Source organism: Protopterus annectens, chromosome 1.part1 (assembly GCF_019279795.1).
Source record: "Protopterus annectens isolate FY-2018-M chromosome 1.part1, PAN1.0, whole genome shotgun sequence".
In the NCBI taxonomy this organism is placed as follows: Eukaryota; Metazoa; Chordata; order Ceratodontiformes; family Protopteridae; genus Protopterus; species Protopterus annectens.
In genome coordinates, this window is record NC_056726.1 from 463,880,227 (window position 1) to 463,906,972 (window position 26,746).

At 44.3% G+C, this 26,746-nt stretch overlaps 1 protein-coding gene across 6 annotated transcripts in view; it reads right to left on the reverse strand.

Annotated features, from left to right (window-relative positions):
- GALNT2 (polypeptide N-acetylgalactosaminyltransferase 2) overlaps positions 1–26,746 on the reverse strand; it is a 1,695,325-nt gene that overhangs the window by 571,301 nt on the left and 1,097,278 nt on the right. For all 6 annotated transcript variants that reach the window (XM_044076112.1, XM_044076089.1, XM_044076094.1 and 3 more), the window contains one exon: positions 18,851–18,977. In XM_044076112.1, the coding sequence (XP_043932047.1) occupies positions 18,851–18,977 (127 nt within the window). The remainder of the gene's footprint in view (positions 1–18,850; positions 18,978–26,746) is intronic.

The following is a 26,746-nucleotide window of genomic DNA, read 5'->3' on the forward strand; positions in this document are numbered from 1 at the left end:
TCCCTAGCACCTAGACCTTGGGTGGCTCACTGGAAAATACCCCTGAGCACTGCAGAACCAAATGTGGATTTGCCCCTTGATACCAGATCCAATTTGTAATGAGTAATAAAGGTGTGAGGAGATGCCCAAGTAGCTGCAGCACAAATATCATCCATAGACATCCTGGCCTGAAAGGCAGTAGAAGTAGACACCGAACATGTATAGTGAGCCTTTACCTTGAAGGGTAATTCCTTGTCATTTGAAGAAAAGATGAAAGAAATGCAGCTAGAAATCCATCTGGACAGAGTTACTTTGGAAAGTGAAGTCTTTAGTCTGTTTTCTGAAATGAGACAAAAAGCTGGTAAGATTTTCTAAAATCCTTTGTTCTATGTAAATAGAAACACAATTGTCTGTGGACATCCAGCTGATGAAATTTAAATTCTGCCTTGTTAGAGAATCCAGGAAAAAACACAGGCAACTCAATAGACTGGTTGAGGTTTACCACTGAAGCAACCTTAGGCATAAAGGAAGGATTAGGTCTTAGCGAAACCCTATCCTTGTGAAACATCAAGTAAAGGGCTGGACTGATAAAGCTTGGAGTTCAGAGATTCGCCTAGTCGAAGTGACGGCTATCAAAAAGAGCATCTTCCAAGACAAAAATTTTAGGTCACAGGTTGCCACGGGCTCAAAAGGAAGTGAGGTAAGCTGCTGTAGCACAAAATTAAGGTCCCATGGCATAACAGGATCAAAGATCGGAGGTCGTAGAAGCATAGTCCCTTTGAGAAAGGCCCTACAAAGTCTATGCGCCATTATATTAGGTTCATTAGCAACATGAAAAGAAGAAATGGCTGCCAAATGTACTTTAATAGTTGCCGCAGCAGATCCCTGACTAAACAGTTGAGAGAGAAACTCTAAAATAGATGAGATGGGAGCTGTGTAGGGATCAATCTGTCTTTCATGAGCCCAAATGGAAAATCTCTTCCACTTACTGGAATAAATCTTCCTAGTAGAAGGCTTGTGGGAGGAAGACAAAATATAAGCCACCTCCGGTGAAAAATCATGAAGCCTGACGAGGGACGGAATTGGAGCAGCCATGCTGTCAACCTGAGGGTTTGGATGGAGGGGTGGAACTGCCCTAACATACGAGTCAAGAGATCCGGCTCTGGGTCCAGAAACCACGGCTCGTCCATTAGATAAAGGTGAAGAAAGGGGAACCAGATCTGACGAGGCCCGTGTGGAGCAATCAGTATCATTTTGCTTCCCAAAGACTGTGCTTTCTGAATAACCTTCGTTATCAGGGGAATTGGAGGGAAGGCATAGAGAAGACCGGAAGGCCAATCGTGAACTAGAGCATCCCTGGGTGTTTCCCCCTCCGGGGGAATAAGGGTGAAGTAGCTGCTGCATTTGGCATTGAGGGGGCTGGCAAATAGATCGCAGCAAGGCTGACCCCATTTGCGGAAAATCCGTTCCGCCACCTGTTCGTTCAGGGACTACTCGTGAGGCATCAGAATAGCTCTGCTCAGCCTGTCGGCAATCACGTTGGACTTCCCCGAAATGTGCGTTGCCACTAGAAAGTGCTGGGAAGATACTGCCCACTGCCACACTCGAAGAGTCTCTCTACAAAGGGGATATGACCTGGTTCCTCCCTGTTTGTTCAGATAAAGACCACAGACATGTTGTCCGAGTGGATTGCATTTGCCCCAAGAGGAAGAAAGCTGTGAAGTGCTTGCAGCGCTAATAGCACGACCCGCATCTCTAAGACATTGATATGCAAATGGATCTCGTGTTCCTGCCACGTGCCTTGGACAGTCCTGCCGAGATAATGCCCCCCCCCCCCACCCGATCTGAGAGGCATCTGTGGTCACAGTGGCAATCGGAGGAGGAAGAACGAAAGGCATACCCGTGTTGAGATTGCTGGCTGAAGCCACCAGCGCAGATCCTGCTTGCACCTGTCTGTTATTACAATAAGATGGGAGAGAGGAAGGTACTGAAGAGACCATTGGGCAAAAAGTAGCCACTGAAGAATCCTCATGTGAAGTCTTGCAAGAGGGACTAGCATAATCGTGGCAGCCATGGTACCCAACAGCTGGAGGACCACTTTTGCCTCAACCTTCTTCAGTGGTAGTAGAGCGTAGACTTGTTGCTGTAAAACCTGAATTCTTTCTTCTGGTAGGAAGACCCTCATGAGCACTGTGTCTAATTTGGCGCTGATAAAGGTGACACGCTGCGAGGGCAACAATGCAGACTTTTCCCAATTCAAGATGATTCCCAGACTTTGGCACAGTGCAATAGTGGCATCCCTGGTCTGTAGTAGTAGATGCCTGGTGGTGGCAGACAGGAGCCAGTCGTCCAGGTACAGAAACACTTGGAATCCTATACGTCTCAAGTGAGCCGTTACTACTGCCATGCATTTGGTGAACACCCTGGGGGCTGTGGTGAGACCAAAGGGCAGGGCGCAAAACTGAAAATGACTGGCTCCCAGCTGGAAGCGTAGGTGTCGTCTGGATGCCCTGTCCATTTGTATATGGTAGTAAGCATCCTTGAGGTCGATGGAGCACATCCACACATCTTTCCCTAATAAAGGGAGAATTGACTAACGTGACCATGTGGAACTTGGACTTCTCTACATGAAGGTTCAAACGGCTGAGATCCAAAATGGGTGTTAGGTCCCCTGTTCTTTTCGGCACCAAAAAGAATCTGGAGTAAGTCCCTAATCCTACTTGGTCTGAGGGGACGGGCTGGATGGCTCCTTTTAACAGCAACTTTTGAACTTCTAAGGTTGTGGAATCCCTTTGACTGGGTGGAACGTCTGGGATTCTTTTGTTTGGAGGAGGAGATGAAAGAAAGGGAATGCGATAACCTCTGGAGATTATCTCTAATACCCACTCGTCTTGGGTGATGTCGAGCCAGGCTTCTGGGTATAGAGAAATGCAACCCCCGACTGGCTCCAGAGACGCGCAGTCGGGCCTCCTCTCAGGAGCGCTGGTAGGGGGAGCCACGAAAGGAATCGCGGTCCCCCTGGTTATGTGGGCCTCCTTTGCCTCTAGGGCGGCGTCTACCTGAATTTCCACCCCCTCCTCTGCCTCTGGAGGGGGAATCACTCTGTGCTTCGTGAAAAAACCTCTGCGATTTTCTGAACCACATTTTCCTACCCTTCTGGCTCTTGGGATAAGGTCTAGAAGGCATGGAAAAACGTACTCCCATGGCAGACAGGGTTTTTCCTTCCTGCTCGCACCTAGTGAGAGTATCCTTCACCTTGGTTCCAAAGGATGAACCATCAAAGGGCGCGTTGGTGAAGGTAGACTTGAAGGCCTCTGCGAAGTTGCACAGGCGCATGCAGGAGTGTCTCCTAAGAGAAACTCCGGAACCTGCAGCCCTGCCCTGCTTGCTCCATCGACTGCGTACGAGATCAGCCTCATGGAGGAGTTAGCAATAGAATTTAGGGTAGACATCTGTGCACTGACTTTCTGAGCCACAGCATCAGAAACGTTACCCTGTAAAGAATCTCCCAATTCCTTTAGAAGATCTCTTTGGAGCCGTGTAAAATACGATAAGTAGTTCAGTGACCGCAGTGTAAAGCCCGCTGAAGAGAACACACGCTTCCCATACCTGTCCATAGCCCTGGACTCCTTGTTAGGGGGATGGACGGTAGATGAAGTTTCTGCAAGTTCTTTCTAGGTGGCTGTTGCCACCACCATGGCATCTACTTGGAACGCCTTCTGAAAGAAATTCTCTATCAGGGGGAGTGGACAAAAACTTGTTGGTTCTTCTAAGGACCGGTTCCGCAGTGTCTGGAGTTTCCCACACCTTTCAACAAATGAGGTCCAGGAGTTCGTCGAACGGGGGAGAAACCCAACAGGCAGAGGGTTGGGAACCAAAGGCCTTCAGGAACATAGACTCCTCCTCAGAAGGGGCTTTAGATGGCCAGTCACCTCTCTGTCTCAGTATTTCCAAGATATCTGAAAAAGAGATATCATCAGAAGATGACTTAAGGGACTCCTCGAGGTCAGTGTCAGATGTAAGGGACTCATCTTGGGAGTCAATGTGCTTCCTCTCTTGCACACTCTCTGGGTGGCTCCTCAGGTAAAAAAACCCTTCAGAAAGCTGGGACTACTCATGGAGGTATCTTGAGGCCTTAGGTCTCCTCTGTCCCAAGACAGAGGGTGATCTGATACTAACATCGGTGCTGGAGGGGGAAGAGTGTCGGTACCATAAGATGCAGCTGACGACTGGCCAGCAAACTCTTCATAACCTCGAAGGCTGATCCCCCTGGCTCCGATGGTCGACTAACCGCAGAAGACAACCTCGGAGCCAAGGAAATAAGGTCTGAAGCCGATGTCTGGTCCATGCTCACCCGAGCCGAAGTGCTGAGAAGAAGGCTCAGAGCCGAAGATCGACCCGATACCTCCCTCTCGGCCCCGACCACAGAGCTGTGGAACCTGGACCCCATGGAAGGCGCCGACAGGGTCGGAGCGGTGATCGGAGCCGAAGTGCCAGAAAGGGCAACTGGAGCCGATCTCAAGGCATCAGACGGAACAGACAGCTCTGGCTCCGAAGAAAGGTCTGGAGGAGGAAAAGCCAAAGATGAAGGGGGGACGGGCCAGAGCCGAAAGCAATTTAGCCAGCACCGATGACTGAAGCAGTTTCTTCACCACTCTATTGACATAGTCATCGGAAAGTGTCCTGGAGGATCTAGAGGACATGGTCGGGGATCTGGATCTCCTTATAGAGGGAGACCTATGAGTAGGGGAGACCGTTCGAAAAACTGGAGACCGGCTCCGAACTGACACATCTGACCTCGGGTGCAATAAACCTTTAGCCGTAGTAGACATCATAGAAGCACTATCTTCTATTGGCTCCGAAGGCAGTGGAGCCGAAGAAGCTATAGTTGTCTTAATTTTCTCTGGTGGCTCCGGGGAGACTGATAGAGCCGGAGAGCACTTCTTAGAAGACTTTTTTATCCAACTTTTTATTTGATTTGAGAGAAGACTTTGAACTGGAGGATCTCTCCAAATCCTCCTCAAAAGATGGTTTCAGCAATCCTCTCAAAATCAGTTTGTTCTTCCTCTCTTGCAGCACGTGGGGGCTAAAAGCATGACAGAACAAACCGGATTCTGTAAATGAATAGCCCCCAAGCAATACACACATACAGAATGCCCATCTGTCAGAGACATTTTGTTGTTACACTTAACACACTTTTTGAAGCCTGAAGGCCTGTGCTCTTTAGACTCCTTGGACATGTAGAGACAAACACACACACACACACACACACACACACACACACACACACACACACACACACACACACACACACACACAGGGGAAAACGGTAGGGGCACCTTCAACACAGAAACCAGAAGCGCGGGGAAACTAGCCTCTAACTCAAACGGCCTAAAGACTGTGAGGTAACCACAGGGAGGGCTAGGCCCTCTAAGTTAAACGGGCCTAGCCCAGGAAAAAAACAACAGGGGAACAACCAACGGTCACACCACAAAAATAACTCTGCCAAGGGGGATTAAAGTGGTAAACAACAGAAACAACAACAGGAAAAACCAGGGGAGGACTAGGTCCTCTAACTGAAACGGGCCTAGCCCGTAAACACCAGGTAAAGCGGGATACCAGAAGAGACACTAACTTGCTAAAAATTACACACACACTAGCTATTAAAATAGCTTTTGGAGCTACTAAATTGAATGAAAGTAGTAAATTTGTACTTAGCCACGGCCAAGAGCGAGACCACGTCCGAGATGTACGAGCGGCAAAAGAGATCTGGGGAATAGGCACATTGCACCATGGGAAACCTCTTAGCCACGAGCCAATTGAAGACTTCGAGCCAGAGTATGGCCGAGTCAGAGCCGAGGTTCAGATCCGAACCCATGGGTAAGAATGTAGGTGAGATTGGACTACATAACATCAAAATTGTTCAGATTTGCAAATGGCCTTAGTGTTATAAAAATAATATCAGCACTATCTATGCAAATCCCAAATGTGAAGAATCTTCTCACTAGCAGACTGCAGAGAAGGAAAAAAGGAGGGCAAATTAATAGACTGATGAAACAACTCATTAACCATCTTGGGCATAAAAAAAGAATTAATACGAAGATACAGCCTTTCCATATGAAAAACTAAAAAAGGAGGAGCAGCCATAACAGCATGGTGTTCAGAGACTCTTGTAGCTGAAGCAAGGGCCAAAAGAAGAACAATCTCAAGTACAATGTTGCAAGGAAGCTGAAGCAGCAGGCTCAAAAAGAGACCGGGTCAACTTTAAGAATAAAACTGAGGTCCCAGAAAGGCTTCCTGGGAGGCCTGATATGAAGGATGCCTTTAAGAAATTGTTTGACCTCAAACCTAGAGGCTAGAGGGGGAGTCAACAGCAGACAAGCAGAAACAGCTGAAAGATGAGCTTTAACAGAAGAATATGCTAACCCAGCATGGAGCTAGTCACACAATAAGAGGAAACGATAGGGATAGCCACAGAAAATGGATCCTCGTTACAAAAAAGGCACCAGACAATAAATTCTCTTCCATTTGGACATGTATGATTTCCTGGTAGTGGGTTTCCTGGCCTCCTGCAGAACCTTAAGCACATCCTCAGAAAAAAGGGAGCAAAATCACCCACAGTGTCAGTTGAAGAGTGGACAGGTGGAGATGGAGCAGGTACCTCGTCTTGTGTGAGAAGGTCCATCCTGTGAGGTAACTTTTGGTGACTGTTCCTGGCTAAATGAAGAAGGGGGAACCAATGCTCTGGACCAAAAGGGAGTCAAAAGCAAGATTCTAGTGTCTTGCTTTACCTTGAGCAGGACCTCAGAATCAGAGGAAGGGGGGAGGAATGGTGTAGAGAAGCATCCCCTTCCAAGGGAAAGAGAGGGCATCCGCCTTCCAAACCAGAGGATTTGGGACTTTGGTGCAATAAAGAGGAAGTTGTCTGTTCAAAGGGGTGGCACAAAGATCCACCTGTGTACCCACCAATGGACAATGTCCAGAAACACATCTCTGTGAAGTATCCATTTGTGAGCCTGTGTACTGGACCTGCTTAAAGAGTCTGTCACTATATTTTGCTCTGAAAGAAAGTATACAGCCTAAAAACCCACTTAATACTGAACAGCTAGATCACAGACATGAAGAGCCAGTCTGCAAAGAAGGTAGGACCATGTCCCTCCTTTCTTATTACTGATCTACCTAATCACTGTGGCATTCTTTGAAGATTTTGAGAGGCCCTGGAAGAAAAAGGGAACGGAAAGTCTGAAGAGCTAAAAAGAGAGCTCTCATCTCCTTTATGTTGATGTGAGCTGACCTTAATGAGGAGGCCAGAGACCTTGGATCTTGTGGGAGCCGAAGGAAGCTTCCCACCCCCCTGTCTGAGGCATCCTAAAAAAGTTCCTGATAAGGGACTGGGGGTTGAAAGCTAAGTCCTGGGTCGACAGAAAGCTGATGAATCCACCACTGAAGCACAACTCTGAGGCATGGAAGGAAAGGAACAAAAAAATCCAGTGGATGTCAGTGTTGAAGCCACACTGACTTTAGGAACCAGTGTAGCTTTCCTGATATGGAGTGTGGCCAGCGGCATCAAAGGAATGGTGGAGACCATAAATCCTGGAACCCTGAGAAAATCCGTTGCCGTGACTGAAGCCAGAAGAAGAAGAGATTGAAACAAGGTGATTACAGAGACAGCCTTGGGTGGAGGCAGGGATGCCAGAATGTGAATGGTCTGGATCCTGCAATCAAGAAACACAGGATCCTGTGAAGGAACCAAGGACGGACTTCTGAAAGTTTATGGTAAACTCCAGGCACTGTAAGAACAAACCATAAACTGGATGTTTTGAAGCAAGATCTTGGGGAATGAAGCATGAATGAGCAGGTCATCCAAATAAGGAAAGATCTGAATTCTTCTTATCCTGCAAAAGGCAAAGACAGGAGCATGGTATTTGCTGAATACCCCTGGGGCAGTAGGGAGGCCAAAGGGCAATGCAGAGAACTGAAAATGCAAGGAGGAAACAGAGAAATGTAAACTTCCTGAAAGGGGGATGAATTGGGATGTGAAGACAAGTATCCTTGAGGTCCAAGGATCCTAAGAAAGCCTGAGGAAGAAGAGGGACTAGGGAGTGAAGGGGCAGCATCCAAAAGGAACCTTCAGAACGGTGTTGAGCTGAGAAAGATCCAGAACAGGTCTCCAGATGATCTCCTTCCTGGGGACCAGAAACTTCCTGGAATAAAACCTCTTCCCTTTCTGGGCATGAGGCACAAATTCAATAGTGCCTGTGCCAGAAGGCCCAAGATTTGTGGTATTTCCCTCAGTCCTTCAGAAATAATCAGCCAAGGTTTCTCCTCAACATCCAGAGAAGATGTCTGCAGAGCCTTCAAGGACATGCAAGAAGTCAGATCCATGCTGGCTTCCAACAGGGTTGTGGCAGAGGAATTTGAAACAAGAACTGGGTGATCCTCTGGGCTTTCACCAGCTTCAAGAGAGACATCTGGGGAAGGTAGCACAGCAGCTGAATCAGGCCTGAGTTTTTTGGCCTTTTTTCTTGGCAGTTGACTAACCTTTAACGCAGGAAGATTTTGCCACTTCACCTTGCACCAACAATTTAAGAAGCTGGTAAATCAACAAGTAGGAGAGATGACTATGTAGGGTATTGGGGACAAATGATTGGAAAAAGTACACTGCATATAGCTGTCAGAAGCACCCAAACAGAAGAGACACTGGTCGTGATGATCTTTATGGGGACTCCGCTACAACATTGACATTTTCCTTTTCTGGATGACATGTAAACTCACAAAAATTAAAGTGAAAAAAGACATGAAGGAAACCCAATGGGGCACATCTGAAACACAGCTTGGTAACTAGCACAGAAGGAGCACTCAGACTGATGATCAGTGATGGCTACAAAGAAGTTCTGAGGTATGTATATACATACGTCACATTTATACCCTACATCTCGAGTGGGGAGCATACATGTGATTTACACGGTCTATAAAATCTAAGGCTTTGGAATACTGGCCAGATATCAGGGCTGCCTTGGTAGGAGGTCCCTTTGTAAAGAATACTGCAACAGTGATATGCAAGAACATGAACTGGAGATGGCGCTGATGGATGCCTCTCTTACACCTTGATGTGCAGATGTCGGTCTTTGGACAAATGTCAGCTAGGGATGTTGTAAAGACTCTGGAAAGTGGGCCAGTCATGGGCTTCTGTATGGCAGGCAGACCCACAAATCAGTACTGCAATACTATGAAGAATATCTACTGTTGCCTGGACCAGAAGGGGGTCACCACAATGATTTTGAGCGATTCCTTCTGAATCTTCAGAAATATACTGGATATCATTGGAAATGGTGGAAAAGCATACAGGAACAAGGAAGTAAAGGAAAAGGCAACTGTCTTCCAGGTAGGTTTGCGTGGAGTACTAGTGCAGAAACTCGCCAGCTCATTGTTCAGAGAGAAGGCAAACAGGTCTACTTGAGGAAATGGTTTACCTCTGAAAGGTTGAAACTCAAAATGTCGAAATACAGTTGTGCAGAAGTATGTTTTTAAGTTTACAGAAATGCAAATATAAACAGAGCGAACTCATGAAATTGCGAACTGCTTCTGCAGTTCATCGTATTTGTTTTCGCACATCTGAATGCGAGCTAATTGGATGTCGTGATAATATAATGTGATTCTGTACCTGAAATAGTTCTGTTTTGCTTCCCCAACCGGTTTTCCCGTGACGTAAACAGTTAGCAGATTAAAATTGTGTACAGGCGCGCAGATAAGAAATATATACAATGATTAAGAAAAGTGATAAAATGTACATTGGTACTACCATAACGTATTTTTAGGGTGATGATGTGTGTAATGTGCAATTTAAGCCTGGAGTGCTGAATGCCCTGTATAATACCAGTACAACTCAAAAAGGGAGGCAATTTTTTGATGGGTACCAGTGCTATAAGGAAAAGGCTGTGAATGACAAGCAGTACTGGTGCTGTATTAAGTGTAAAGGCAGGTGTGTCACCAAAGTGGAGTGTGACAGGTTTAAACTACTGAAGAGTACAAAGCACTATCATGCTCCCGATGTCCTCAAAACTGAGTTATTCAGGGTACGAGACCAGCTTAAAAGAAGGGCAGAGCACTCTATACAGGACCCCTGTAAGGTGATCTCCGAAGTACTTGCTACCACTTCCTCTGATGTAAGACACAAGCTTCCTAATACAACTGCCTTAAAGCAGACAATAACTAGGCATAGGTACAACACGAAAGCTGCAACATTTCAAGGTATGAGGTCACTGAGGGACTTGAGCCCTGAACTGCTACCCATTAAATCAAGTGCTTTTATAGTACACCACAGCAGTGTTGATACTGATGATTCCATTCATATTGTAGTGATAACTACCCTGGATAACCTCAAAATGCTGTGGAACTCTGACTATATCATGGCAGATGGCACATTTCCCATTAGCATAGCTGAATGTCACCAAATCTACAGTATACACCGTGCTTTAGATAATGCTAACAGTAGGAAAGTATGTCCGGTAGTATATGGTATATTGCTTAGTAAGTCAGAACAGTGTTATGACCTGTTCTGGAGGATAGTGTTGGAGTTAAGTGTACAGCATGAGTTAAAGGTAATGCCTAACATAGTATGAAATGATTTCGAAAGGGCTCCATTGAATTGTATAAAGCGTCATCTGACTGAATCTGCAGCGAAGTGCTGCTGGTTTCACCTTTGCCAGATAGTATAGAAGCTATTAGGTGTTACCATTGATAACTCCCTTAAATTTGACACCCATTTCAATTTTACCATCAAAACCGTCAATAAAAAGCTTGGCTCTCTCTATAAAGTAAAACACTTTCTCACTCCTCACGCTAAAATTACAATTGCCAGCACACACCTACTATCAACTCTTTTCTATGCCTCCCCCCCTCTTTACAAACCTAAACAAGACAACCCTTAAACTTGCTTCTTGTTACAATCACATAGCTAGATTTGCCACAAATTCCACCTTTAGAACGCACCACTGCACTAACTTGAAGCAACTAGGGTGGTTAGAGTTTTCCAGCCAACTCCATTTCAACCAACTCAAAACGGCTCACCAGATACTGTATCACCCAGAGAAAACACCAGCTCTGAAAAACATCATTCACCCCTATATCAACCTGCAATCTTTACGCTCCTCCAATAAGATCTTAGCTCAAACTACCAAAGCCAATAATTCTGCTGGGGATTCTCTATTCTCAAACTTTGTAGGTAAAATGTGGAACTCCCTACCGACCATGCTCACCTCAGAACCCTCACTCCTACAATTCAAAAAAAGCTTAAACCCCATCTCAATACTCTCTGGCAATGTCCCTGTTCCAAACCTGATTAACCACTATCATTTACCCTTCTCTTACCTCACTATCCTTAACCGCTTTTTAACAAGGCGCCTCGCCTTTGTAACTGACCTATGTTTTTTTTTTTATATGCTGCTGTTGTTTTTTTTCCCCAAGATGTGATGTATCTTTATATTGTATTTAGAACTCAACTATCTTCCTTTTTTTGCATTAACAATGTTCATATGTCTGTTATGTACTTGGAGCTTTTCCCCCCGGGCCTCCGCTGAAAATGGACATGTATCCAGTCGGACTCTCCCGGTTAAAAATGTAAAATAAAATAAAAATAAATAAAAATAAATAAATAGTCTGGTGTCAGATACAAAAGTTGCATTTAGCCTCAGCATTTGGTGGTGATGTGTCATTTGCAATGCTGTGTAAGGATATCCCAGCACTTGTCTTTGTGGTCCCAGAGGATGTGGCATGTACCATCTCAGAGATCGAATCAAACATGCCAGAGAATGGTAAGGCACTCTGTACCTTTTTTAAGGAGAACTATACCCTGGGCAGACCAAGGCGATATGGCATGCGGGGTACAACATCGGAAAGGTTGCCTCCAACCTTTGAAATACACTTCTGGAATCAATTCGATACATGTACCATGGGCTATCCTCGTAGCCAAAACGCAGTGGAAGGATGGCACAGTAGACTCCGGAGTTTAATGGGGAAGAAACAGCTGTATCTGTTAGATGTGTTGCATGCCATCCAGCTGGAGCAAAATCATATGGATGACATGCATATAAGACATGAATTGTGTGTACCAGCATCACCTCAAAGGAAGAGGTTCATGGATAAAGAAGCAGGCTTTGAAAGGCTTCTTTGCAACAGGGCACAATTTACTGCACGAGGCTTCGTAAAATTGGTAGCTAAGCACTGTTCGTTTTAAAACACGGCGCACTAAATCTCTATACAGGAAGGTCGATCTCCTTGGAGAACACACACATATGGTGGTATTATGGACTGCAAATTTGTACTTTTGCACATATGTTTCACTTTAAATATGGACTGTATGCCGTGCATACGATGTACATTACACGTGATGTTTGCAAAAGGGATTTTGATTCTCTGCACTTCATTAGATTCACAGAGGTTTGTGTTGGCCTTATTCAGTACTTATTTATGCACAGTAGCAAGGATATCATAACACAGGTTCGAAAAAAGGGTTAAAAAGGGATTCCGCTAACTGAATTTCAACATTTTGCAATACGGTATTACATATTTTCATATAAACAGGTCGCACATATGCATGTTTGTACATTGTACTTTCAACCTTTCAAAGGTAAACCGAGGAACTCCCTACAGATGGATCAAATCTTGGGAGCTCCCCTAATCAAGTTTCCATTTGTGAGGGCCTATCCTTGTCCTGCTCAGCTTGTCTGCCACACAATTTTGCTTGCAGAGTGAGGTTGTGCTGTGAAGCTACATCCCAAGCTAACATGGCTAGTCTGCAGGGGGGGGGGGGTTCATACTAGGCTATCTGCCCTAGGGCATTTATAAGCCTAGCCAGAGTGTGTTTGGCTTTCGCCACCCATTTTAAATTAATTTTGCTATGCCCTTTTTCCAGGTTAGTATACTGTGCCTCTGTCTAACACTGACAAAGAAGTGATAGCCGGGGTAAACCTACGATCTCCCATCCACTCATCAAGATTCCTCTTGAAGAGAGTCAATGAGGGACTCTGCCTAACCTGGACTGGGATTTTATTCCAGAGTGAAGGGAGCCTCTGGGTTATGAATCTGTCCCTCCAGCATGTCCTATTTATTTCAGTGCTGAGGTTCAAGTCTCTTGAGCTCGTAGCTCGATGGGATTTGGATTTTCTGAGGTGCAGCATGTCCATTAATTCCAGGTTGGACATGGCTTTATACGTCAGGCACAGATTGCCTCTGAGCAGGCGGTATGCCACTGAGTAGAGCTGGAGTTTCTTTAACCGGGCAGCATATGGCATCTGTTTGAGCCCTTTGATCCTCTTGGTGAGGTACTTTTGGGGTCTTTCCAGTTGCTGCAAGTGTCTGGTAAGGTACATCCCAAAAGGGGCATTGTACTCAATTATGGGCCTGATGAGGGATGAGTAAAGAGGCACGATGACCTCCACTGATCTAGATGTGAATCCCTTCATGATTAGGTGGGCTATATAAAATGTTTTTCTAACCACTTTGGTCACGTGGTTGTCAAATGAGAGACTGCTATCAACATGGGTCCCCAGGTCCCTAATTACTTCTTCTGTACTTAATGGATTACCACTTATGTGGTAATTTGTGGGCACTTTGTTTTTGCCAAAGGGGGTGACTATACACTTTTTGGTGTTTAGCTTGAGGCCATGGCTCTGGCACCAGTTAGCTTGAGGCCATGGCTCTGGCACCAGTTGTCTGTTTCTATGAGGCCCTTTTGGAGGATGCTTGTGTCGGCTGGAGAGTCAATTATGGCGTCCAGTCTGCAGTCATCTGCGAACTTGGTCAGCCACAGTCCTTCCGTGTTGGCCTGTACCTCCGGGAAATGTATACCGAACAAGAGAGGTCCCAGGACTGAGCCTTGTGGGATGCCACTTGTAACTGACCTGGATCCCCTGGTACTGTCTTTAATAATATGAAGAGGTCAAGGGGACCAAAGATGGTTCAGAGCATTGAGTGCCTTGATTAGGGCAGGCATCTCTTATATTTATGTGCTTGCTTCTGTCCTTGGTGTCCCACACACCTTGCACCTCCTGAAACTGCAACCCAAGCAAAGTCCGAGGTATCAGTGGTGACTGACTGCTTTGGAGCAGGGAAGTTGAAGGGGAGACCCGGATTTTGGGAATTTTTTTTGTCTCCACCAAGTGATCTCTCTTCTGATAAGCACCAGCACTGAGACTTGGAAAGACAAAGGAAGTTCGTGTTGGGGCCAAAGACATTTCCGATATCATTGTATCTTTCCCATATATTGTCCTGCCAGGGATTTCATGAGAAACATAGATGCCATGAGACCAAAAATCCTGAGATACTCCCTCATAATCACCAAAGTCTGAGTGAAAAACCGTAGAAATAAATCTAGATATAGAATTTTTTTTGTTTTTTTTTCCTGTGGAAGAAAAACTCTTTGAACTGAGGTGTCTAACTGATACCACAAGAGCACAATTCCTGTGTATGAGAGTCAATGTTGTCTTGGAATCCCAGCTTGTTTAAGATATCTTTCGCCCAATCTATAACTGGAGCTAAACATGTTGTGAACACTCCTGGTGCAGTGGACAGTCCGAAGGGCAAGGTATAGAACTGATAAAGTGATCCAGATACACAAAACCTTAAGTGCCAGTAATCTGGATGAATAGGATATGATAAGCATGTTTTAAATCTAGTGTCACCAGGACACTTAAATGAGGAAGATGTAACAGGTTGTGAAATGACAGCAATTTAAATTTGGCCACTATCACAAAAAGGTTTAGGAAAGAAAAAAATCCAGAACTGGTCTTCAAGCATTTTCTTTCTCTGGCACTAAACATCCTTAAATAAAAACATTTCCCAATCTGGGAAGGACAAAGTGGTTGTATCCCTTCCTGAGACAACACATGTTGAAGACAAACGGGAAACAGAGGAGTCTGGTCTGGTCTGGTGGTTGAGGAATTATCCCTGGAAAGGAGGGAATTTTCACCCATTGCCAACCTTGAAATCATTTGTCAGAAACTATCAGTTTCCAAATAGAAAAATGGAGATTCAGACTTTCTGGACAGGGAAAATGGAATGCTAGGGGGTGGGGGGAACAATGTCTCTTAAGAAGTCACTGACTTGTTGGATTGTCCTTGGCTTTGGGGGTTTTTGAATTCTTTTTGGACCCCCCTGTCATTTCTTCTTAAACTCCAGTTCACCCACGTTGGTGAAACTGTTTACTTTTTTTATTGAAACTGGATGAAGGGACCCCCCCCTGCCATTTCTTCTTAAATGCCAATTTAATCACATTTTGGTGAGGCAGGTGAATTGTTACAGAATTCCTTAGAAAATTTTGAAAAAGGAAAGCTGAAAAATCTTAGGGATTCCCTGAAGAAGCGTAACCCTTTCATTACACTTTTTGATAACCTCTCCAGCACAGGAACCAAAAACTAAACATCTACCAAAGGGAGTACTTAAAATCTCATTTTCACATCATCTGTGAGGTTCTAATAATGCAGCCACGCATAACTCTTTAAAATGGTACCAGTGGCCACAGCCCTGGTAGAAGTATCAACTGAGTCATATATACTGTAAACAATGAGTTGTGACCTGTAAAATGGAAGAAAGTAAAACAGCTAAGGCAGATTTTTCCTCAGAAGAAGAAACTGCAAACAAAACATTCATCATACTTTCAAAATTAGTCAGAACAAACTTTAACATAATGAGCCTGAAAATCCAAAATTTTGTAAACTAAAAGTTGCAGAATCATACACTTTTTCCCATACTTATCAATAATTCTTCCATCCTTGTTAGAGCAGGATTGGAATTAACCAAATGGTTAGCAGCAGCAGTATTAACTAAAGCTACATCTGCCAGGGGAAGTTTGGGTTGAGTGTATAAAAACTTAAAAGACTGAGGAACTTTATACATTCTCTCTGGCTTTTTAGGGGCAGTAGACTATCACAAAAATTTAAGGCAGTGGACCCACACATCCTCCAAAGCTGGGAGAACTGGATGGATGAATGGATGAAGGTTCTGGAAATTCCTTCTGCAACAGCTCATAGTATCTTCTGAGGAACTAAGAAACCTTGGTGTTCTTTCACTGAAAACACTGGCACATTCTGGAAACAGTCCCAGAGAAAGGGAACCTCCCCACAGGGAGGATCGGAAATGTTGCTCTCCCTTAAGTCTGAATCAGAAAACTGAGGAGAAAACCGTGCATTTGTCCCTTCATCTTCCAATCCAGATTCAGAATCTTGAATCTCTTCAGGAAAAGAGGAATCCCTCTTTCTTTTACCAGAAATCACATTACAAAAAGGGTCAAAAGTCTGAATTAAACCATGAGCAAGACCCAGCAAACTACTCCTGTCTAAGGAAATTTGAAGAGGAATAGATGCATGTGGAGGTTTGCTTCTTTTTGACAGGAAAAATGGGGACAATAGCGTTATTAATGACAGCAGCTTCCCAAGGGATGGACACAACATTCTAACCAAAAAGGAAAGTCTTCCCTGTTCCTCTCCCAGGACTGACAAGAGTGGCTCTCTCCTTTGCTCAATAATGGGAACCCAACAGCTGTAATGGATGTGGCTAACCCCCACTCCATATTCCATAGTGGCTGTAAGTGTTGCATCAGAGATAAAAGATGAGTGATCTGAGGCACCAGGATTGGCACACCAGAGTCACTCACCTAAGGTAAACTCCTAGCCTGCTGTGGTGGCAAAACCTGTTTGCTTAACTTTTTCTTTTTGTGGCTGGAAGAAGATCAACAGAGGGACTGGTAGATTGTTCCATGGTCAAGACGAAAATGGTGCAACTTTCCCAGGGAAAATAATCAGCATAAGCCAGTAAAAATATAGCACCTTTAAAAGTCACATTTTCACATAAAAGCACAGTGAAAAGCATTTTAAACACTTTGTTAGCTCCAAACAAAGGATTTCTCCAGAGAAAAATGGTTTTCACATACTTTAAACAACTTTACACTGACGGGATAAAAGTGTGCTCCCATTTAAAAGTACAGTTAAGTCTAGAGAGAGTCCGTTAAAACACAAAATCCTAGGTTAAAAATAACTTTCTTAAACAGGAAAGCACATTAAAACAAATTTTTAATGAGGAAGGTTTTTCCCCCAAAGGTAACTTAAATGTACCTAGCAAAGGAACAGCACAAGGTGATCATCTATCCACAAAAGCCCGCAAAAGAGCTCTCTCTTCAACAGCAGGAAAGCTCTGAGGGTCTTGGCACCCAAACCTGTCTTTTAAGCCAACCTGAGCTAACTAATGGTCTGGGAGTGTGCAAACTGTCATGAAGCTTTGGAAGCTGGTCAGCTATTATATCCTTGGCAGGACATAACTCGTACAGTTAAAGCTATTGCAGCTGTGATCAGTGTGATGAACATATGATATGATATGGTGTGTTCTAATCTACACAATTGTCTTTCAATTTAGGTAACTTCAGGTTGCTGCTTTCTTTCTTCCCTCGCTGGTTTGCCAACTTTCCTGGATGATATGAGGTTACTAGGCTATCAAACCTGGAGGTCATTTCAAGCCTAGCTGTTTCATCCCAATGTAATACCAATAATACTCTATTAAATGCCTAGGATTGCATTATTAATGACTGCCCATGTCCAGGAGGATTGTGGTTGCTATCCCTGGTAAGAATTTATGGTGTCCCATCCACTCATCCAGGTTCTTTTTGAAGAGCGTCAAAGAGGTGTTCTGCTTCACATAAATTGGAAGTCTATTCCAAAGACGCGGCAGTCACTGGGAGACAAATCTGTCCCTTCCAGCATGTCCTATTCAAGTTGCAAGCCATATTTAGGTCCCTGGAATGGGTAGCTCTAATCATGTTTGATTTACAGACGTGCAGCAAATTCATTAGGTTTGGGTTAGAGATTGCTCTGTAAGCCAGGCAAGATTCTCCCCCTAAGAAGTCAATAAGATACTGAGTATAGTGACAGGGACTTTAGTCGCTCTGTGTAAGGCACATGCTGGAGTCCCTTGATGATCTTAGTTAGAAACCTCTGAGGTCTCTCTAACTGCTACAGGTGTCTTGTATGGTACATGCCAAAAGGGGTGTTATACTCCATTATGGGCCTGGTTAGTGACAAGTATATAGGGGTTATACTCTCCTTTGCGCTACAGGTGATGTCTTTGCTAATCAAGTTTGGTACACCAACAACAGTTTCATTCAATTACAGGCAACCTGGACTTCAGCTGCCATTGTTCTTTTACTTTTTTATGACTCCTGTTTTGTTACAGCATAATAACGGTCTCTTTTTGAGTTAATGTACTATTTTCAGGTTTCATTTTTTTTTTTTTTTTTACTCGTGTGTAATCAAATGCTTTGGAAATAAGCACTATAATACCTTTGAAGCGGACGTGCTTTGACAGAAGAGACTTTTAGAATAGGGAAAGTAAATGAATTTTATAGGTACATCAATTGAGACAACTAAATATGGGCTTCAAATTACAGTTTGACACCACTGTAAATACTCTACTGAAATACATCAATCTGAAAAGTATTACTGTTATTCTTTGACATACAATAACTGTCACTGTGCTCTGTACAAGTCATGTATTTTTGCAATTTGTTATACTTTATGTACCTTTTTAAATAAAATATAACAAATCACACAAACACATGACTTTTACAGTGAATAGTGACAGTAATCTGTGTGATTTGTTATACTGTATGCACTTGACATATTTGTTACATTAGATATTGATTTATTTTCCTGCTGTACACTTTTACCTGGAGTTGTGACTGAAAAGAGCAAGCAGACCAGCTCACCTACTCAGTTATCAAAATGAAATACATTAAATTTAATTTAAAACCAGGCATGAAAACTATGGCAAGCTGTTCATCAGAATGAACTGTTACCACTGTTGGATGAATATTTAACTTCCTTACCTGGCAAACACTGTACCACTTCCACCAGGGAAAGTATATGGATGCTGCTTGCGGAAAACATGGCCTACTCGACTGCAAGGGATGATTTCAAGACTTCCTCCACACTGCCAAACACGAAATGAGATCTCTAAAATAAGATGCACACACAGAAATGCAAGATGAAGGACTGCTGATACTAATAATAACCAGAACTGTACGCAGCTGTATAATTCCAAAAGCTACGTTTACCAGACAGATTATTCTAACAAATAATCTCAGCTACCTTTAAGGAAATAGTGTGTTGTAAAGTACCCTGTCTTTACAAAGGTTTTCGGGAGGCTGAATGGTGCAAAGCAGCAGCTAATCTCTTACAGCTATAAGATTCTGAAGCAAACTCTGAAATATGCTAATAAAAACAATGTCAACGCACACACCTGTCTGATTCCTCTCAACTCCCTGGCGTAAAGAAGTAGCATACATACTTTTTTTTTGGTTAATCTACAATACAAAAATAGAGGTACCAACATAAACCAGTGCAAAAAGGCACAAATGCAAACCTACTGATATGACAGGATATACAAAAAAGTGTATCTAGTGCAAAAGAATGAAGGAAAGGTTCTTCCAGAACTCTGGGAAAGCCTCTCCATACTTACAAAGAGAACAAGGGCAACTTGTTAAAACAAGTTTTGAACTGGAAAAAATTACAATTAAGGGAATACTGTTTGGTGGGTAAACAACTCTCATGACTCTCAAAGGCATGACCATAAACTTACCTTCCACAAAAAGCAAAGTACAGTTTTGCACACTTACCATAAACGATGTTCGAGTGTATTCACTGTTGCAGTCATCGCATTTGGGTTATCTGCTTGCAGTAGCCCTCAGTCGGCCTGATTATCAAAGTCTTGGGCCCTGCGTCGGTTGCTGTCTCATCTTCCGTGACGTCAGGTAGTCAGGGGTATAAAGCATGCGGCTGACGCCATTACATCAGTATTTCTTGCCCCAGATGTCAGGTGCCCCCCCCCCTTAATGGGAAGCAATTTATATATATATATATATATATATATATATATACACACACACACACACACACACACACACACACACACACACACACACACACACACACACACACACACACACACACAAGGTTATACCTCCAACAAAAAAGCAAATACACCAAAAAGCTTTTAAGTATAGTAAAGGAGAATAGAGGTATAACCAAAAGAAGTCAAGGGGGCTGGACGGAGGGTAACCAGGACTGCGACAGCGAATACACCCGAACATCTACATTTATGGTAAGTGTACACAACTGTACTATGTTCTTTGTGTTTCACTGTTGCAGTCATCACATAAGGGTAGATTCCCAAAGTTAAGGATGGGAGGAGGAATTTAGATAGCATTAGGACTAGCTAAAATGTCCTGCAAGATGGCAGTGGCAAAGCCAGCTCTGGATTTAGAGAAAACTGGCAAATGGTAATGCTTGGTGAAAGTATGTACAGAACTCCAGGTAGCAGCTTCTAGGATGTCTCTGGTAGGGACACCTCTGAGAAAGGCTGCAGAGGTAGATGCTGCCCTGGTTGAATGAGGTCTAATCCTCTGTGGGATAGTTTTCTGTGGTGCTTATAGCAGAAATGAATGCAATGTCCTATCCATTTAGAAATGGTTTGCTTTGAAATAGCCTTCCCCTCTGCCCCTGCAGCAAATGCCACCAGTAGTTGTTCAGATTTCCTTTGAGGTTTAGTCCTGTCCAAGTAAAATCTAAGCTGTGTGTGCACATCTAAAGAGTGTAGTATCCATTCCTCTTTGTTCTGTGGATTAGAAAAGAAGGTTGGCAAATGAATGGACTGATTAACAGCCACACTGGATACCACCTTGGGCATGAAAGAGGGAATGGTCCTGAGGGACACCGTGTCCACATGAAAGATGATGAAAGGCTCCCAGGAATATAATTTGTTGACAGGGTACCAGGTGAGATTTACTTTTGTTTATGGTGTACCCCAGACAAGTTAACACCTTTTGTACAAACGCATAATGATTCAGAAGTATGCCCTGGCATTCTGCCTGAATTAGACAATCGTCCAAGTGTGGGTATATTTGAATATTTCTTTGCCTGCAAAATGCAATGACTGGAGCTAGGCACTTTGTGAATATCCTGGGCGTACTAGATAAGCCAAAGGGCAGTGCAGAGAAAGTACAGTTTTGTACCTACCATAAATGTAGATGTCCGAACAGGATAGCATCTGCAGTCCTTACAAATGGGTTGTCCTGTCGTCAGGCAGCCCTTCGGTCGGCCGGATTCCAAAGTCTGGGTCTGGCCTCGGCTGGTGTCGCACTTCACCCGACGTCATCTCTGCTGGTCTTCGGGTATAAAGGCATCAGCCGACGCCATTTTCCTCAGTGTTTCTTGCCCCAGATGCCAGTTGCCCTCTTGGAAAACTAAAATTTGGGTAAATGCCAATGTTTCCAAAAAAGATAGAAGGCAAACACAAAAAATAAGCATGTATGTACATATATACAAACAAATACACCATAAGAGATCCCCCCTAGCTAGCTATTAGGAGGGTAAATACCCTAGGAGTACCACAGAGGGAGGGTGGGTAATCCTGACTGCAGATGCTATCCTGTTCGGACATCTACATTTATGGTAGGTACAAAACTGTACTACGTCCTTCAAGGATGCATCTGCAGTCCTAACAAATGGGTAGAATACCATAGCCAAACTAGGGGAGGAGGAAGAAGAATTATGGTGTAGTTAGGATCCCTTGCAATACAGCAGTGGCAAACCCTGCTCGGGATCTAGAGTATAGAGGTAAGTTGTAATGCTTGGCAAATGTATGCACGGAGATCCAAGTAGCCGCCTCAATAATGTCCTTGGTAGCCACTCCTCGTAAGAAAGCTGTGGTAGTGGCTGTAGCCCTTGTAGAGTGAGGTCTTATGTTCTGTGGAATTTGCTTTCCATGGTAGGAGTAACAGAATCTTATGCAATTTCCTATCCACTTGGAGATTGTCTGTTTGGAAATTGCTTTTCCTTCCCTTCCTGTTGCATAAGCTACTAGGAGCTGGTTAGTTTTTCTATTGCCCTTGGTTCTGTCCAGGTAGTAGCGCAACTGTCTATGTACATCCAAGGTATGCAGCAGTCTTTCCCCCCTGTTCTGTGGATTGGGAAAGAAGGTAGGTAGGTGGATTGCCTGGTTTAGAGACACTCTGGATACCACCTTAGGCATAAATGTAGGATTAGTTCTCATGGACACTCTATCTTGATGGAAGATTAGGAAAGGTTGTACTGCCATTAAGGCCTGTAGTTCCGAAACCCTTCTTGCTGAAGTAATTGCCAGTAGGAAAGCAGTTTTCCAGGATAGGTGTTGAAGATCTGCTGTTGCTGCTGGTTCGAATGGAGGGAGTGTCAATTTTTCTAGCACAAAGTTCAAGTCCCATGCTGGTAGTGGTGGTTTCCTAGGAGGTTTTACATTCTTGATTCCTCTGAGGAACTGCCTGAGTAGAGGATGTGAGAAGACAGGGGGATTGAAGCTGTATTCTGCAGAAATAGCTGATGCATGTATCTTGATGGAGGAATAGGACAGGCCTGTATGGAGAAGCTCTGCCAAATACTCCAGGATGTTAGCAATATCTATCTTTGACACATCTTTTCCTCTTTCAGTACTCCAAATGACAAACCTTTTCCATTTTCCTGCATAGTTCCTTCTTGTTGAAGGTCTGCGGGCCTCAAGGATAATGTCTTTAACCCTTTGGGATAAATCTGGGTTAGTTGCTGTTATGTAATGTTCCAGGCAGTCAGTTGCAGAGTTTTTAGGTTTGGATGCATGATGATGTAGTCGTTCTGAGTTAACATCAAAGGCATCAGGGGTAGTGTCCACGTTCTCCCCCGAAACATGCTCCTCAGCAATGGATACCAGTGTTGTCTTGGCCAATTTGGAGCTATCAGAATTATCCTTGGACGTTCCTCTTTGATTTTCAATAGTACCTTGTGCATCAAAGGAAGAGGTGGGAATGCATATGCTGTCAGGCCTTTCCAACTGAAGGATAGAGAGTCCACCTTCCATGCAAGTGGGTGGTATGTTCTTGTGCAGAACTTCTTGAGCTGGTGATTGAGTGGGGATGTGAATAGGTCTATTTGTGGCATTCCCCATTTCTTTGTGATGGCCTTGAAGATGTCCGGGTGTAGCATCCATTCGTGAGCATCTGAGGTAGTTCTGCTTAACATGTCTGCTAGGATGTTTTCTTTTCCCGGTACAAATATTGCCTGTAACTGGATGTTGTAGCTCAGAGCCATATTCCATAGGTCCAGAGTCATTCGGCATAGGGGGTATGAATGAGTGCCTCCCTGTTTGTTGATGTACCACATGACTGTGGTGTTGTCTGTCCTTATCATTAAATGGCCTTCTTTGAGGAATGGTCTGAAATTCTGGATTGCTAGTTTTACTGCCAGCATTTCTTTTTGATTTATGTGCAGGTGTAGCTGATCTGGAGTCCATAATCCTTGTATGCATTTGTCCAGCATGTGTGCCCCCCAACCTAGGTCTGAGGCGTCCGTTGTGATGGCTTGGCTTGCTTGAAATTTGTGGAAGGGCAAGCCTGGGTTTGACTGGCATGCTTGAGCCCACCATAGGAACTCTTGTCTCAGGCATGGGATTAGTGGTATTTTTGTTTCTAAGCTGTGCCTGTGTTGAGACCATAAATTCTTTAGGTACCACTGTAGCTTTCTCATATGCAGTCTGGCATGGGGGACCAGGATTATGCATGATGCCATGAAGCCCAAGGCCTGCAGTACTTTCCTTGCTGTTAGTTTGTTCTGCTTTGTTAATGCCAAGAAGTAAAGAGGGAGTTGTTCTTGTTTTTCTGCAGTTAGGAATGCCATCTGTTTTACTGTGTCCAATTCTGCACCCAAGAATGTTCTTGTTTGGGATTGTATCAGTCTTGACTTTTTTAAATTGACTGTGTATCCCAGGGCTTGTAGTAAGCAAATGACTCTTTGTAAGTCTTTTGTCAGCTTGCTTTTGTTGTCCGCTTGTATCAGGCAGTCGTCCAGGTATGGATAAATTTGGATTCCTGTAGCCTGCAATGAGCGATTACTGATGCCAGGCATTTTGTGAATACTCTGGGCAGTAGATAAGACAAAGGGCAATGCTGAGAATTGATAATGCTCTGATCCTGCAAGAAATCTGAGGTATCTTCTGCAATTTGGTCGTATGGGGACGTGCAGGTATGCCTCCTTGAGATCTAGAGTTACCAGCCAACACTCCTTGCCCAGCATGGGAAGAAGTTGCTGTAGGGTCAGCATTTTGAATTTTGGAACAATGATGAATGTGTTTAAAGCGGACAGGTCGAGAATAGGTCTCCAACTTTTCTTTTCTTGGTACGAGGAAGAGTCTGGAGTAGAATCCTTTGCCCTGTTCTGTAGGTGGCACCCTTTCCACAGCTCTCATCTTTGTTAATTGAGCTATCTGTTTTAGAGCTTCTGTTTTTTGATTTGGAGGTAGGTTTGGCATTCCTCTTTTTACTGGTAAGGTGTGGAAATGAAACCTGTAGCCTTGGTCTATAGTTTGCAAAATCCACTTGTCTCTTGTGATATAGTGCCAATTTTTTGAAAATAAGGCTAACTTTCCGCCTAAGGGTGCTGCAATTTGTTCCCTGGTAGGCGGTGTCAGAGCCAAGTCACTGTGATTGTCCTGTTCCGGTGGCAGTGGTTGTGTCTGTGCCTCGTTGGTTATTGCCTTGCCACTGGCGTCCTCTGTAGGCACCCCCTCTGGATTGATTTCTGCCTCTGGAACGTCTATTCCTGCCTCTCTGAGATTTAGAGGAGTCTGGAAAGGACCAATTTTTGGAAGGCCAGTTCCTGCTAAACCTTGGGGGCTGAACCTGTAAGAAATCTTTAACTGTTTGTACAGATTTTGCCTTCTCTTCCATTTTCTTCATTACTTGCTGGGCAGGAGAACCAAATAGACTGACCTTATCCATAGGAGCATCTAATAGCTTTGCTTTAACATGATCCGGCAAGACCTGTTCTTTCAACCATGCATGCCTTCTAATAACTGTGCCAGTCATGGCTGATCTAAATGAAGCCTCCAGTGCATCATAGCCACATTTTAAAGAATGGTTACTAACCTGCTGAATGTTATTCACCATTTCTAAAACATATTTCTTATCTAAAGAATCATCAGAGGACAGTTTCTTAGTTAACTGATCAAGCATAAACTCTTGGTATTGGATCATATGAAACTGACAGTTCAAAGCTCTAGCTGAGAGAGTAGCAGAGGTGTAAACTTTTTTACCCCATCTCTCTAAGGACCTGGATTCCCTTCGAAGGGAGAGGGTTTTGCTGAGGTCGGCTACTGCCTTAGGGCCCTGGGAGATAGTCTCAGGATCTGCAAGGGGAGCCTTGTATAGGTGGTGATGAGTGTCCGGTACCCTGTAAAACCTATCGGGTTTGGCAGGGGCTGGAGGTAAAGTATCAGGAGCAGTGCAAACATCATTAAATGCATCATCCACAACAGGAAGAACTGGAGGTATAGCTAAGGGCCTATGTTGCGGTAAATGTAGAAAGGTCCTAAGCCTTTTTCTTGAATCTGAGAAATCTTGTCCCTGCCATTGGAATTGCTCTCTCATGGCATGTAAGGTTTCCCCAAAGGAAAATTCCTCTGGTGGAGAGGCAGAAGGAATAGATTCTTCAGCATCGGAATCTTCATAAGTAGAAAAAGGAGCCTCTGGATGGTCTGTATTGTCTGAATCAACAGAAGAATCATCTGAGGACACTGGCTCAGGGGGCTCTGCTCTAGGTCTTTTTTCTGGAGGCTGAGAGGCCCTGTCTGGGTGAGATTGGGATCCCCTTATTAAAGAGATGAGATCCTCTGCCAGAGTAAGCATTTGAGAACTGGAACTGGGCCTGTGTGAGGGGCTTAACAGGCACAGATTTAGCAGATTTGGCTGCTTTAGCCCTGGCAAAGGCCTTTATAGACATGGCTGCAGGAGGCCTAGCAGCACCACGTGCTGGGGTAGAGACATCCAAAGGGATGGTGTCCGATAATTCTAGAGGAACCACATTAGTAGGCAAAACTTCAGAGGCCGATTCAACTAGGGTAGCAGGAGCCTCGGAAGTAGTCATGGATTCGCTGAAGATCGACCGCTTGCTCGGTTTCGCCGAAACAGAGACACTCGCGGTTTGCTTAACCGTGGTTTCGCCAAAACCGCTGACCGCGAGTGTCGGTCTTTTCTTTGGCGCTTCTTAACAATTTGAGAAGTCGGAGGATCCGACGGCATAATGTACGCAAAATCTGAGCCGAAAAACTGTTCAGCAAACTCCGACCGGCGCCTAAGCGTCGCCGGTTGAAGGAAGCACAGGCTAAACAGGCTGCTACGCCGTGGTCTGGGCCTAAACAAGGTAAGCAGTAAGAGTGGAAATCTTTATGAGGTATTTGTTTCCCACAAGTTAAACAGTTATTCACTTTTTCTGACATCGGCTGAGGCAAGAAAGAGTCCCCAACGGGGTACTTAGCTTTTTAGAAGTCTTCGAAGTAGTATTCGGTAGTAGTAATCTCTGGATCTGACCGACCGGCACTTGCGAACAGCTTCTGCTTCGGGCGCCACGCGGCAAGAAAGACTGAGGAAAATGGCGTCGGCTGATGCCTTTATACCCGAAGACCAGCAGAGATGACATCGGGTGAAGTGCGACACCAGCCGAGGCCAGACCCAGACTTTGGAATCCGGCCGACCGAAGGGCTGCCTGACGACAGGACAACCCATTTGTTAGGACTGCAGATGCATCCTTGAAGGACATCTGATAATGCATGCAGCCTGCTTTGAAGTGTAGGTATTTTATGCAATATTCCCTGATTGGGATGTGCAGGTAGGCTTCCTTTAAATCCAGTGTTGCCAACCACGCATCTTTGCCTATCATGGGAA